Here is a 13,612-nt window from a genome sequence, read left to right as displayed (position 1 = left end):
AGCGTCTGTTGCCATGGAGACGCTCCCTGCTCAGTGTTTCACTCAGTGATGTAGCTACCTGACAGGCTAGTTAGCATTGATATGAGCTCACGACTATCATACTAGCGATTCTAACTCGATTCCGCAAACAAATGTGGCGTTGATGAAAGTCTGCGCTCTACCGAGTGTAGCTCTAGTTTATAATGAAAATGTTCGAGCTTCTCAAGCAAGTAGCAGCGCTCAACTTTAAAGGCAATGTCATCTGTGCTAAAGGAGCACTGGCGACAAGACGTTGTCTGTTCAAATGTTGTCGAGTAAACGAAGCCTGGATTATTAATCAATAAAAAAACAGGTTCCGTCAGGAGTTTATATAAAATACTATGAATTATATTTCATCACTTGAAAGTTGAGGAATGCTACGATGGTGTTTTCACTGAATCTTCCTCTGAAGGTGTTTGTCTTCAGAATAAAAGTTAAACTGGATCAAAGAAAAAGTGAAGAAACCTGATGAATATGTCAGTATTAAATAGTGTTAGATTTATTTTGTTAAGTCACCCTCCTGAATTGGCCTGCACCTTTGTGAAGCATTGAATTGCCTTGTTGCTCAAATATGCTTTAGAGTTTTCTTAACCCTTCATCACAAGTCAACCTCAATATTTACGCTTTTTGTTTTTCATGAACATAATAATACATAAGATAATAGAAAACACTGGTGAAAATTTGGGATTCCAGCCACATAAAAGCTGCATTTGATTCCATATAAGAGCATGAAATGTTGGAGTAAGAGTGAAGTGGAGCTTTAGAGAATAATGTCTTTATTCCTTCTCCTTTTTTTACGATCTGCACACGTTTTGTGGATTCCCTTTAAGGATGGAAGCCCCTCTTAAACGCTCCCACGTTTCCCTGAAGCCCCGGCAGAGTTTCGCTCCACCTGGTGCTTGTTAAGCAGCCGGGGCAATCCCATGCAGGGTCAAAAGTCAGCGTTTTTATGCTACCTAAACCTGCAGCTCCTCTGAAAGTCCCTGCAGCCTGCAGATCGACAGCACATGTGTCGGGAGGTGTTTGGAAGACGGCGGGTCGGGACCTGGCCTCAGTTAAAACCAGTTGTTCTGGATCAATCTGCTCTCCTCTGGACTCCCGTCCACATCTTTTCATCCCGAAGCTCAACCTTTAATAACTCGGCGGAGCTGAGATTACCTCCAAACGCAGCCCGAACATGTGAAGGTCGACGGGGATTTTCCTGCTTCCTAAATCATTTGACCGCGAAGGTGGAAACTCAATCTCTCTTCTCATTTCTTCAGAGTTATTATGAAATATTCTAATGCCTCTTTCTTTAACGTTCACATCTAATTTCCTGAAGTTAAGTGAGAAAACCAATAAAAGGTTTGCAGGTAGGAAAACGGGAGCAAACATGACATTGCGGGCACATGCTGCTCCACTAACAGAAACTAGAGCTACACTCGGTAGAGCGCAGACACCTTTGTTTGCAGAACAGAGTTAGCATCACTGGCATGATAGCCGTTAGCTCACATCAATGCTAACGAGGTAGCTACATCACTGTGAAACACTGAGCAGGGAGCGTCTCCATGGCAACAGACACTGATCTCCTTTGATCTCCTCCATGAGGTGCCTCTCCCATCCTTTCTGTAAGGGACAGTTTGTTCACCGTTTCTTGGGATTTAATCAGAAACGGTTGTCTTCCCTGAAACTTTCATGCGATTCTGGTGAGGAGTTTTTTGGCGAAAGGTTTGTAAAATACATACATACAAACTAATAGATAAATCAATAAATACACGTGGAATAAAATAGAACCTTCTCGGCCTTCTGGAGAAGGAACTAACTGAAATAACACACTCTCTCCCTTCAAGTAAAAGTTCCAGCGCCGCCGCATACAGCCACACTTCTGGACTTTGTGATGAATCAACTCCAGCAATATCAATTTATTTTAAAGTAAATCCATCCTGTGGTTCCAGCTGTGACTAAATCATGCCTTTAATGGATGAAAGATGATGCATTAATACGTTTTATCATCATAATAATATAATTTACACCTTTAATTCATAATGATATCACATGAGAATCTATTTAGCTGCTATTAGAAGTTTCCAACACAGAACTTCCATCCTGCACAAAATAATCTGAGTCATCATGACAATGATATCTTCAAGATAAATAATCCTAATTTTGCATTTATTATTGCAATTTATTCCTTTTGTTGCTGCAATGTTTATAAATGAAGAGATTTTTTTTTCTAAAGGGTGAAAATTTCATCAAATAACTCTGCATCAGTCTGCGTCTTAAAGAGGAAAAACAAGTTTCATAACCTTTAACAATCGTTGTTAGTTCACTTATTTAGGAGATGATGCATTTCTTAGATGTTTCTGAGTCACACGCACACACACACACACACACACACACACACACACACACACACACACACACACACACACACACACAAACACACACACACACACACACACACACACACACACACACACACACACACACACACACACACACACACACACACACACACACACACACACACACACACACACACAGTGGCAGTGGGCCACAGGTATTTTCAGGCTCAGACTGTGATTGCTGAGTCTCACGCACACTCGTTGCCCCGCCCTTCACCTCCTCTCTGGATCACTGGATTGTTATTACGGTGACTGTCAAAATTAAAGTACCAAGTTGAATTGTTATTATGGTGACTATCAAAATAAAAGTACCAGGTTGAATTGTTATTATGGTGACTATCAAAATAAAAGTACCAAGTTGAATTGTTATTATGGTGACTGTCAAAATAAAAGTACCAAGTTGGATTGTTATTACAGTGACTGTCAAAATAAAAGTAACAAGTTGGACTGTTATTATGGTGACTATCAAAATAAAAGTACCAAGTTGAATTGTTATTATGGTGACTATCAAAATAAAAGTAACAAGTTGGACTGTTATTATGGTGACTGTCAAAATGAAAGTACCAAGTTGGATTGTTATTACGGTGACTGTCAAAATAAAAGTAACAAGTTAGACTGTTATTATGGTGACTGTCAAAATAAAAGTACCAAGTTGGAATGTTATAACAGTGACTGTCAAAATAAAAGTACCAAGTTGGATTGTTATTACAGTGACTGTCAAAATAAAACTACCAAGTCCATTAGAATATGGACTGGGAGTCATGACACCAAGGAGAAAAACTTTGTTCTGATTGGCTCTACTGAGCATGTGCAGAACTACTAGTTACTAGTTAGCATTTCAGAAAATAGCTTTTTCTCTGTTTCCATGGAGACGGAGTCGCAACTTTTCCAGGAGGTTCCATGTTGAGAACCATTTTCCAGAGTTGTTTTCAGTATCTCCGAGCACCGTTGTCGTGTAAACAACCAAAGCACAACAATAGCTTTGCGTTTTCACTTGAAGTCGTCGACGTGAAAACGTGCCCTACGTCACTTCCTGTGACATTTCTGATCTTAACTTGAATCTGCAGCAGTAGAACGGAAATCTGTGGAGAACAAAGAGAGATGGAACCTCAGTCTGGCTGGTTCCTCTTAAATCAAAAATAAGAGTATTCACAATAGGATTAAGGGTCACAGTGGATAGTGTTCTACGCCTCACAGTGTGTGTGTGTGTGTGTGTGTGTGTGTGTGTGTGTGTGTGTGTGTGTGTGTGTGTGTGTGTGTGAACACACCAAATTCCATGTTTTTTTCTTTATTTTAATAACTCTTTACATTGTAGATTCTGGTTGTTCTGGCAGAACAACTATCAACACATATGGGAGGGTGAACTACATCAAAGCATGTTTTACATTTTACCCAACAATAACACAAATAATGACATCCTCCCTGCCTTTATGCTCGTGGTCTGAACTCCCTACCTCCCTTACATTCATACATGCTTTCCTTTCTATCTCGCTGTGCTTTTTCCTTTTATTTTGCCTTTTCTCACCAATACTAGGAACCGGACGGGTCAGTTTGTCTGTACAGTGTACCTTTTACTTTGTTGATCATGTCTTTATTATTTTGTATTTGTTTGTTGTTTGTTTTGTTTTGTTTGTTAATGTTGTTGTAAAATCTATCTATCTATCTATCTATCTATCTATCTATCTATCTATCTATCTATCTATCCATCCATCCATCCATCCATCCATCCATCCATCCATCCATCCATCCATCCATCCATCCATCCATCCATCCATCCATCTATCTATCTATCTATCTATCTCCACCTCTACTTTGGCTCTGGGGTCAAAGGTCACGGTTGGTCCACTGTGGTCACATCAGTGGGTGTTAGTCACGGCGTGCAGGAACCCTGTCTGTTGGCGGCGCCTCGCCTCTTCTGACGCCGTCCTGACATCGTCTCTCGTCCCGGCAGCTCACCGAGACGCAGCGGAGGACTGCCGCAGCTGCCTGGAGTGTTCCCGTGACAACGGCTGCGTGCGCTGCCCCGAGAGGCTCTTCCTATTCCTGCAGAGGGACGGGATGTCGCACCACGGCGCCTGCCTCCACGCCTGTCCCGCCGGACACTACGGCCAGAGAGGGAAGGACGTCAGCCGCTGCATGAGTACGTCTCCACCACAGAGCTGCAGCCGCTCGCACACGACTCCACCACCTTCAGGCCTCAGACAGTGGTCTAGAGGTGCACCGACAGAAACACACTGCCCCTTTACAGTCAAAGAAAGACGAGTAGAGAAGCCAGTCAGGAGGTCACAGGAAGTTGATGTTGTCCCGACTCAAGCTGCGAAGCTGTCCTCCCTCCCCGAAGGGGAGGGTCTGATTCAGACCACATCACTTTGAAATCCCCCGAGAAGAGAAATCCAATGTTGTGGTCAGAGTTTTTCCTCTAATCACTCTTCAGAGGAGATGTTGAGTCAACACAGGAGGAACTGGGGCTCCGATGGATTTATTGGAGTCGTGTTTATTTACCGGCAGAAAACTGAAGGCAGAGGTAAACAAAGGAAAATGGATATCAAAAGTTTGCACAGGGCGTAATAGTCAACAAAACAAAGAGAAACCTGAGTATGTAGTGGAGTTTTACTGGGATGCAGGTTTACAAAACGAAATACAGGAGAGCAGAAACAGCAGAGGAAAACCTCCACAGTAGATTTTCATGAAGGCTGTTGCATTATTTTGAAACTCCTCCGGTTGCTTGCAGAGTGCCGCTCGTTGGACTGTGAGCAGTGCTTCAGCCGGGACTTCTGCACCAAGTGTAAACCCGGCCTCCTGCTGCACAAGGGAAAGTGTGTGAGCCGCTGTCCAGAGGGAAGCTTCGCCCACCACACCGACTGTCTGGGTAAGACGCTCCTCCATCACCAGGGTTCGGTCGTAAAGCAGCAGCTTCTTCTCTCACTCGTCACCGGCCTCCTCTCACATCCAGCCTGAAGTCTTCAGACTGTCATACAATATCCATTGTTGTGTTACATATATTATTTGCAGTTATCACACTGATCCAAATACTTTCCAACTGTTTTTGGATTAAACCAGCCTGAGCAGCTCTATCTAGACAGTAAAATGATTTCTTAGATTAACCAGCCTGAGCTGCTCTATCTAGACAGTAAGATGATTTCTTAGATTAACCAGCCTGAGCTGCTCTATCTAGACAGTAAGATGATTTCTTAGATTAACCAGCCTGAGCAGCTCTATCTAGACGGTAACGTGAAGCAGGAACATGAATTAACAAAGAGGCAACAACAAAAGAGGAACATGATTTTTAAAGTTTGAGCAAATGATGACAGAGTAGGGTTTGATTTCTGATTGGCTGGTTGGAGCAACACACTTTTTAAAACCTGAAACAAGCCAGGGAGAGAGAGGACAGACTGTCTTCACTCCTGGGACGTCAGTCCAGGTATGGGGACGATTAGTACTGCTGGAGAACCTTTTGAGAGTGAATTTACATTTATACTTTATAACATTTCAAGAAACATGTAAAAGAATTGAACATTTTTCTTTCCGCTTTATAAAATGTCTGTGGCCCGTTTCCATGACAACGTTTTCAAGTGAAAATGGAAAACGTTTGTTGCGTTTTGTATTCGTTTACATGAAAACTGACTTTGTGTTTACGGTGGATGTTCTCTGCTGCATGTGGGTGTGGTTTCATTGCAAAGGTGAACAACAGCACCAACTAGTGGCCGTACGAGCTAACTACATTGTTTTCAGTATGTCTGCTGTTTCCGTTAAACTTTTCTGAACGGAAACACAAAGACGATGCGTTTTCACTGCGTCGTGTAAACGTGTAAAATTAATTGTACATTTGGTTTCGACAGTTTTAAACATCGTTGTTCAAGCCACTACATTAAGCAAATTAAAAAGGAACTCAAGAAAACAAGCAGAGGCCAAGATGCATTGTGAGGATGTGTGGAGCTTATTGAAGCTCTATAAACACAAAGAAACGATTTATTTTTTAACGACATCGGGGGACAAAGTCAGAGAAAAACTGTCACTACGACCAGATGTGTGGAAAACAAGGACATTAGGAGACCTGGACGTTCACACAGAAGAGCAGCTTTGCACAACTTTTCCAGGAATCCCACTCACACCTTGTAACCATGATGTCCTGGAGGGATTTCTATCCTTCAACGTACAAAGACTCACTTTTACATGTCAATCATCAAGAAACTCTCTTGTAAAAAAGTATAAACTTGACCTCCACCAAAAAAAAAAACATACATATTTCACAACTTATATCTTATTCAAGTTTTCTAAAAGTTCCACCTTGTGCGCACCATTGCCATGTAAATGGATCAGAAAGCAACAAAGGTTTTGCCTTTCATTTGAAATCTTTGTCACGTAAACAGACACCACGTTATTTCCAAGAAAATGTGCACTAATATGAATGAATGTCTTCAAAGTAAAAATACCCAATACCCAGTGTTTAATTATAGAATATAGTGCAAAAAATAAAACCCAAGAGAATCTCCATATGAGCATTTTGAGTTAAGAAGCAGACTAAATATCTCTGGATAAAGGATGAAAACCAGCTGGTTTCCAGATAACAGACTTGTGATACAAGTATGGAACTAAGAATACAGCGACTTCAGCCACAGATGAAAAACATGTTGGTTCACTCTGAATGTATCAGTGAAACTAATCCGAGAGATTTAATAAACAGCAGATCTGATTCTGCTTTTATCTTCCTGTCGGGCTCCACAACCTCTGCAGAGTCTCACTGCTCCTGGTTTGTGTTTAGTTTCCCGTCAAACCGCTAATGCAGCGATAAACTACATGTTCGTATCAGGATGAAACGTGGAGACAAATCTTGAAATTCTTCAGAACTGCTCATCATGTTCATCAAAGTCTTTTTGAGTTTTTGCTTCAGAAAAGTTTCACGTCTCCATGGTGACGTCCCGAAAACACGGAAATGGCAGAAACAAACACTGAAAACAATGTAGTTAGCATGCCAGGCCACTAGCTGGAGCTGTTGGTTGTTTTTGGACATTCTAGTGGACAGACCACCAGGTTGAATTGTTATTACGGTGACTGTCAAAATAAAAGTACCAATGGACTGGCAGTCATGATGCCACGGAGGAAACTTTGTTTGAGCATGTGCAGAAGAACTAGTTACTATGGTAACCAGGACCAGGAGTAGAGTTTCCACCGTCAACAAGGAGACAGAACCTGAGCATTTTCCAAAAGTTCCACCTTGGGAGCCGTTTCCAAAAAGTTGCACTTGCAGTGGTTCTGAGCATCACACACCAATGTGACTTCAAGCTCCGTTGTCGTCTAAACTGAACAAAAAGGTAACCAGAGTCTGGCGTTTACATTCGGAATCGTCGCCATGTGACCGCGGCCTGGAAAGCCGACATTTCAGCTCCTCGCTCTTCTTCTCCTCCTCCGTCTTGAAGTACTTCAACTCCCCCCACCTGTTTCTGTGAAATCTCATTTTTCTCTTTCATTGATTTTTCAGCTAAATACTTTGCGATGGGGCAAAGCCAACACATGACTCACATTAGCAGAAGTTTTATAATTTATCTGCATGTCTCGCAGTGTAACATCCCTCCCCTCCAGGTAAGTGAGATATATGAACCCAGTCATCGCCCGTCCTGCCGTCCACCTGCACCACGTGCAGCCGCGGCTCCACATCTGCTTCTAATGCTGCCGTTGACGTTTCACGTCTGTCTGTCGGTACGCACCTCGAGCGACTCCACCAGAGAGGCCCTGGAAATGTAATCATTTCAAATCTGAAGACGGTAATGATGATTACCGAGAAATGTGGATCCGTCTTGGCTCAAGAGCTTCTGACTTTCCAAAGCGGACAGTGTGGAAATACTTTCATTGACTGATTGCTTCTGTGACGTGACTGGCCAGCGAGCGGAACGTCCATGTATTGATGCTTGAGCTGGCACGGCGTCCATCCTCCGCTCATACCCAGGTCCTCTCCTTCAGAGTCCAGAGGACTGGAGCCACGAGCCTCAGGCTGGAGGGCAGTTTGCTGTTCACAGACTTTCAACAACATTTTCACGAGAAAACAGAAAACTCTTGATGCCTTTTGGGAGTCCGTCTACAGAACAACAGTGCTCTTTTTGAAATCGGCTCGCAAGGTGGAATTCTTCTAGAACGGTCCTTCTGCTGCTCCTGGTCCTGGTCAACACGGCCGTAGTAAATGTTTCTTCTGCACATGCTCAGTAGCTGGACAATGAGAAACATTAGAGTCCAGCTACTGAGCATGTGCAGAAGAACCATTTAGAATCATCTATCAACCCATCTCAACAAAACCTGAGGTGATTCTTGACAGTGGGTTTAAACTTGATAAACAAATCTAATCTGTTTAATAAAATGGCTTCTTTGACCAAAGGGAAATCCTGTTTCTGCCACAACAACTTTGAGAGACTGGACGACTGCAGCTCCCTCTACATTGGCTTCAAGTCTCCTCATCGTCTCCAGCTCAAACAAAACGCTGCTGCTCGACTTCTAACAGACAAAGAAACTAGAGCCCATCACTCCAGTTTGAGCCTCACTCTACTGGCTTCCTGTCTCTTTTAGAATTGTGTTTAATATTTAATCACTGGTTTTTGAGGTGTTAAAAGGGCTGGCACCTTCTTTTTAGTCCGAGCTCTTATATGTTCATACTCCTTTTTTTATTGGTGAGGTGGACAAATCAGATGTTCCTTGATGTTTCTCAGATCCAGACTAAAAAATAGAGGTGACCCTACCTGTTATGTGACTGCACCCCATCTGTGGAACCACTTCCTGTCCATATCAGAACCACTCCATCTCCGGAGTCCTTCAAGTGTCGACATGAACTCACTGGCTTTCAACACTGAGTACTGACGCTGTAATACTGTGGTTATGTTTTACCCTGTTTTTACTCACTGTTTAATAATAGTAATAATAATAATAATAATAATAATAATAATAATAATAATAATAATAATAACAGTGATAATAATATCAATAATAATAGCAATAGCAATAACAATAATAAGAATAATAATGATGATGATGATGATGATGATGATGATGATGATGATGATGATGATGATGATGATGATGATAATAGTAATAATAATAATAATAATAATAATAATAATAATAATACCTTGGTTGTTGTTTTCAATGTGCTATATAAATAAATTTGGATTGGATTGGATTTTCTACTGGTGGTGACCAGAATGTCGTGGACTCCATAGGCATAATAAAGAGTAGACACCTCATCGACTGCTGCCGCCCACTAGAGTGGTGCGTTTACAGGGCGGCCATCTTGGACCGGTGGCAATCGCTCCTGCAGCCGGTACATCTATAGAGGAATGACGTGATTACTCTATTAAAGTTGTCATAAATCACGCAATTCTCAAGCAATTTTCACAGAGTTTGTTTATAACAAGAGTCAAACATATATATCTCTCTCTCTCTCTCTCTCTCTCTCTCTAAATATATAATATATATATATATATATATATATATATATATATATATATATATATATTTAGAGAGAGAGAGAGAGAGAGAGAGACGTAAATAGAACAAAAGAAACCCAGAAAACCCATCATCAGATGTGATCAGGTTTTTATTGGCATTATTGCTTAGGGCTGTGGCTATACATTGCCTTTGACAATTATTATTGTATAATTGTACTACTACAGTATTATTATTGTTATTGCTTTTCTTATAATTATTATATTCTCATATTATTATTTTATTTTATACATACTGGTATTCTGATTGTACTATTATTATTGCTATATGATTATATTACCGTATTATAATTATCTAATGCTGTTTATTATTATTATAGTTTCTATTATTGTATTATAGTTACTGGATTCTTATATCATTATTGATATTATTATTATAACCATTACTACAGCTGAGTATAGCCACTAACCTATTTGCCCACGATAACAGTATTATCACAATACAGTGATTCTGCTCAGTATATTGCTGGAAATTTCATCCACGATACATTATGATATCTGTCTATCTGAAAAAATCCACAATTTATTGACCTCATTTCACAGGAATTACAAAACATTGTCAATCAAATTCACATGAATGACTGCCCAGTAAAACAAAGTGTATACTGCACATTAACACACTAAACAAAGTAGCTACATGTATGACGTTTTTAAAAAATTTATTTTTAAAAAGAAACAGTTTGGAAATCGGTTTAAAATTCTACTTATAGATTGAGGAGTACCTCTTTCCATCGTCGATATTCATTCACCCCTGCCGCCACTACCACCGGTCCAAGATGGCGGCACTGTTGACAAGGCGTCTACTCTTTATTATATCTAAAGTGGACTCTGCATGTGTGTGTGGTTTCGTTACTAAGACAACAGCTCCCACTAGTGGCCTGGGGTGGTAACGACATGGGTTTTCAGCATCTCACTGGAAATAGACCTCATTTTCAAAACGTTGTTGTGTGAACAGGGTCTCATACAAACTTTTCCAGGATGTAAGCAGGATTAGTGTGAACATGCTGAATGGGTTTGATGAACCGGATAAGAGAACCTGTTGACCTTCCAGAGTCGCTATCGGGTCCGATTCTGATCGATCTATAAATGAAATTCACCCTGAAGGGAAAAGCTTTAGATTCTGTTGGACTGTCTTGGTTTATACCTCTACGGTATTGCACTCACCTTCAAATTAAAAAACAAGGTGGTTGTTCCTATCTCGACAAAGGGGTCCTGGGAGCTTGAGCCAGTTCTTGGTGCTTCACCCAGGAAATGTTGAGGACAAGAAGGAGACTGAGAGTGTCCCTCCTATCTCCTTTCCTATCCACTTCTCCTTAACCCCAGAAGTGTTTTGTGTGATAAGAACTGTTTGAATTCTCAATAAGAAAGGAGGTTCAATGCTTCCTTTAGAACCTCCTTTAGCTTGGGAACCACTGATGCTTCCTTTAGAACCTCCTTTACCTAGGAACCACTGATGCATCCTTTAGAACCTCCTTTAGCCTAGGAACCACTAATGCATCCTTCAGAACCTCTGTTACGGTCTCCTTGACACAACACAGGCTTGAAAAACCCTGAGACCGCAGCATATTGACGGGACACCACAACCAAGTTGAATTTGAGAAATAATAATTTTTTCATCCCAAAACAACAACTTTCAAATCCAACAGCTTCACTTACCCCTGCCCCACAATCTTGCCCAAGTAAGTTACTGTGGCTTTACCAAACTCATATTTGGCCAAATGGAGCGTAAGGTTGGCACTACTCAGCCTGGTAACTGAGTCAAAACCTCACGCAGCTGAGCAATATGGGCATCCCACGAATCTGAGTATACCACTATGTCGTCCAAATATGCCTCAAAACACAACACCCCCGACAAAACGGTGCTAACTTAACGCTGGAAAGTAGCAGGACCGTTTGTACACCGAACGGCATGACTGTATATTGCAGGAAGGTGTCCGGGGTCACGAATGCGAGGAGAGGATAACAATCTGGTTTTGTGACCCCGTTCACTTTACGAAAATCAGTACAAAACCGATCAGAAGAGTCAGATTTTACTGCGAGAAGACAAGGCGAGCTCCAAGAGCTGGAACTGGGCTCTGCGATGCCATTCTCGAGCATGTACTCTACCTGTTCCTGCAGACGCGCACGCTTGTTGGGGTTTATTCTATAAGCATTCTGTTTTATTGGGGAAGAATCCCCTACATCGATATCATGCTCAAGCACATGAGTTTGCGTCGTCACGTCTGAAAACAAAGAGATATGAAGAGTTATTAAACTGACCACATCCTCCCGCTGTGCACCGTTCAGATGAGGAAGACAATCATCCACCTTGCACAACATTTCTGAATTGCTCAGCCGTCCGTGAACAACAGCAGCTGCCGGCGCAACAATGTCATCGTCAGATGCTTCAGGTAGATCAGCACCGGACAGCTCCACAGCAGCCACAGCCTGATCTGTCATTTCAGCACCGGACAGCGCCAGAGCAGCCCCGCCCTCCTCACCTACAAGAGAAACGGAAGAAGCGTCCCTCGACAGAAAAGGTTTTAACATGTTGATGTGATGTCCCTGGCTGGCTCAGTTGGTAGAGCATGAGACTCGCAATCTCAAGGTAGAGGGTTCATGTCCGACACCAGGCGCCACCTTCCTGTGGGCTCACCACCCTCAGGAAGATTCTTAATGGGTGCAATGTGATCTGGGAGAAGGTGCTCAGACTGACACCCCCGCCACCCGGAAACAGATAAGAGGGAGAAGATGGATGGATGGATGTTGATGGGACACATTCTACTCTGCCTTCTACGCCCTGGTGTACTCACTATGTAATCTTGCTCATTAACCCTCTTCTGAATTACATATGGCCCCAGATAGCGTGGCCTGGAGAGCAGAACCAGGCACCAGCATCAAAACCAACACTTTATCACCTGGAGTGGAACTTCTGCTTTTAGCGTCTGTGTCATACTGTAAATACAACACAGGCTCGAAAAACCCTGAGACTGCAGCATTTTGACAGAACACCACAACCAAGTTGAATTTGAGAAGTAATAATTTATTTATCCCAAAACATTATTCAACAAAGAAACCAAAGCGATTAGAGAACCAAAGAAAGGGGCTGGAGACCCCAGCCGAAATAATCAAAAGGATGAGAAGATACTGAGCCAACCTTGCAATGGGCCGTCGCACTCAGCACCTCCCCCTAACCTATGAAACCAAAGAAAAACCAATAACTGGACTACCAGAGATCTCCAGCCCAAACTAAAACAACAAACTAAAAGAAAAACGCCAGCAACCCAGACATCTCAGGAGGGGAAACCAAAGCCTTGGAGAGGGGAGACAAAAACAAAGAAAAGTTAATCAACAGAACAAAGAAGCTTGCCCACAAAGGTTTGCTGCAGAAGGAGGAAGAGAACCTCCGCCCTCCTCGTCTGCCTTTTATCACCTGATCCTACCTGAGTGCTGATCTCACTCAGGTGTGCAGTCGGCAGAGGGAGGAGAGAGAGAAGTGAGCCACACGTAATAACCTCCTTTAGCCTAGGAACCACTGATGCTTCCTTTAGAACCTCCTTTAGCCTAGGAACCACTGATGCTTCCCTTAGAACCTCCTTTAGCCTAGGAACCACTGGTGCTTCCTTTAGAACCTCCTTTAGCCTAGGAACCACTGATGCTTCCTTTAGAACCTCCTTTAGCCTAGGAACCACTGATGCTTCCTTTAGAACCTCCTTTAGCCTAGGAACCACTGATGCTTCCCTT

At 42.2% G+C, this 13,612-nt stretch overlaps 1 protein-coding gene across 1 annotated transcript in view; it reads left to right on the top strand.

Moving 5' to 3' along the window:
* rspo4 (R-spondin 4) overlaps positions 1–13,612 on the top strand; it is a gene marked incomplete at its 5' end in the record, with an annotated part of 54,951 nt that overhangs the window by 16,368 nt on the left and 24,971 nt on the right. The window contains 2 exons of the mRNA XM_080462294.1: positions 4,354–4,542; positions 5,134–5,271. Of these exons, the coding sequence (XP_080318420.1) occupies positions 4,354–4,542; positions 5,134–5,271 (327 nt within the window). The remainder of the gene's footprint in view (positions 1–4,353; positions 4,543–5,133; positions 5,272–13,612) is intronic.

This window comes from Lipophrys pholis (assembly GCF_963383615.2).
Source record: "Lipophrys pholis genome assembly, chromosome: 4".
Classification (NCBI taxonomy): Eukaryota; Metazoa; Chordata; class Actinopteri; order Blenniiformes; family Blenniidae; genus Lipophrys; species Lipophrys pholis.
The sequence above is the reverse complement of the archived record's forward strand: the minus strand, read 5'-3'. Positions and strand labels throughout refer to the sequence as shown.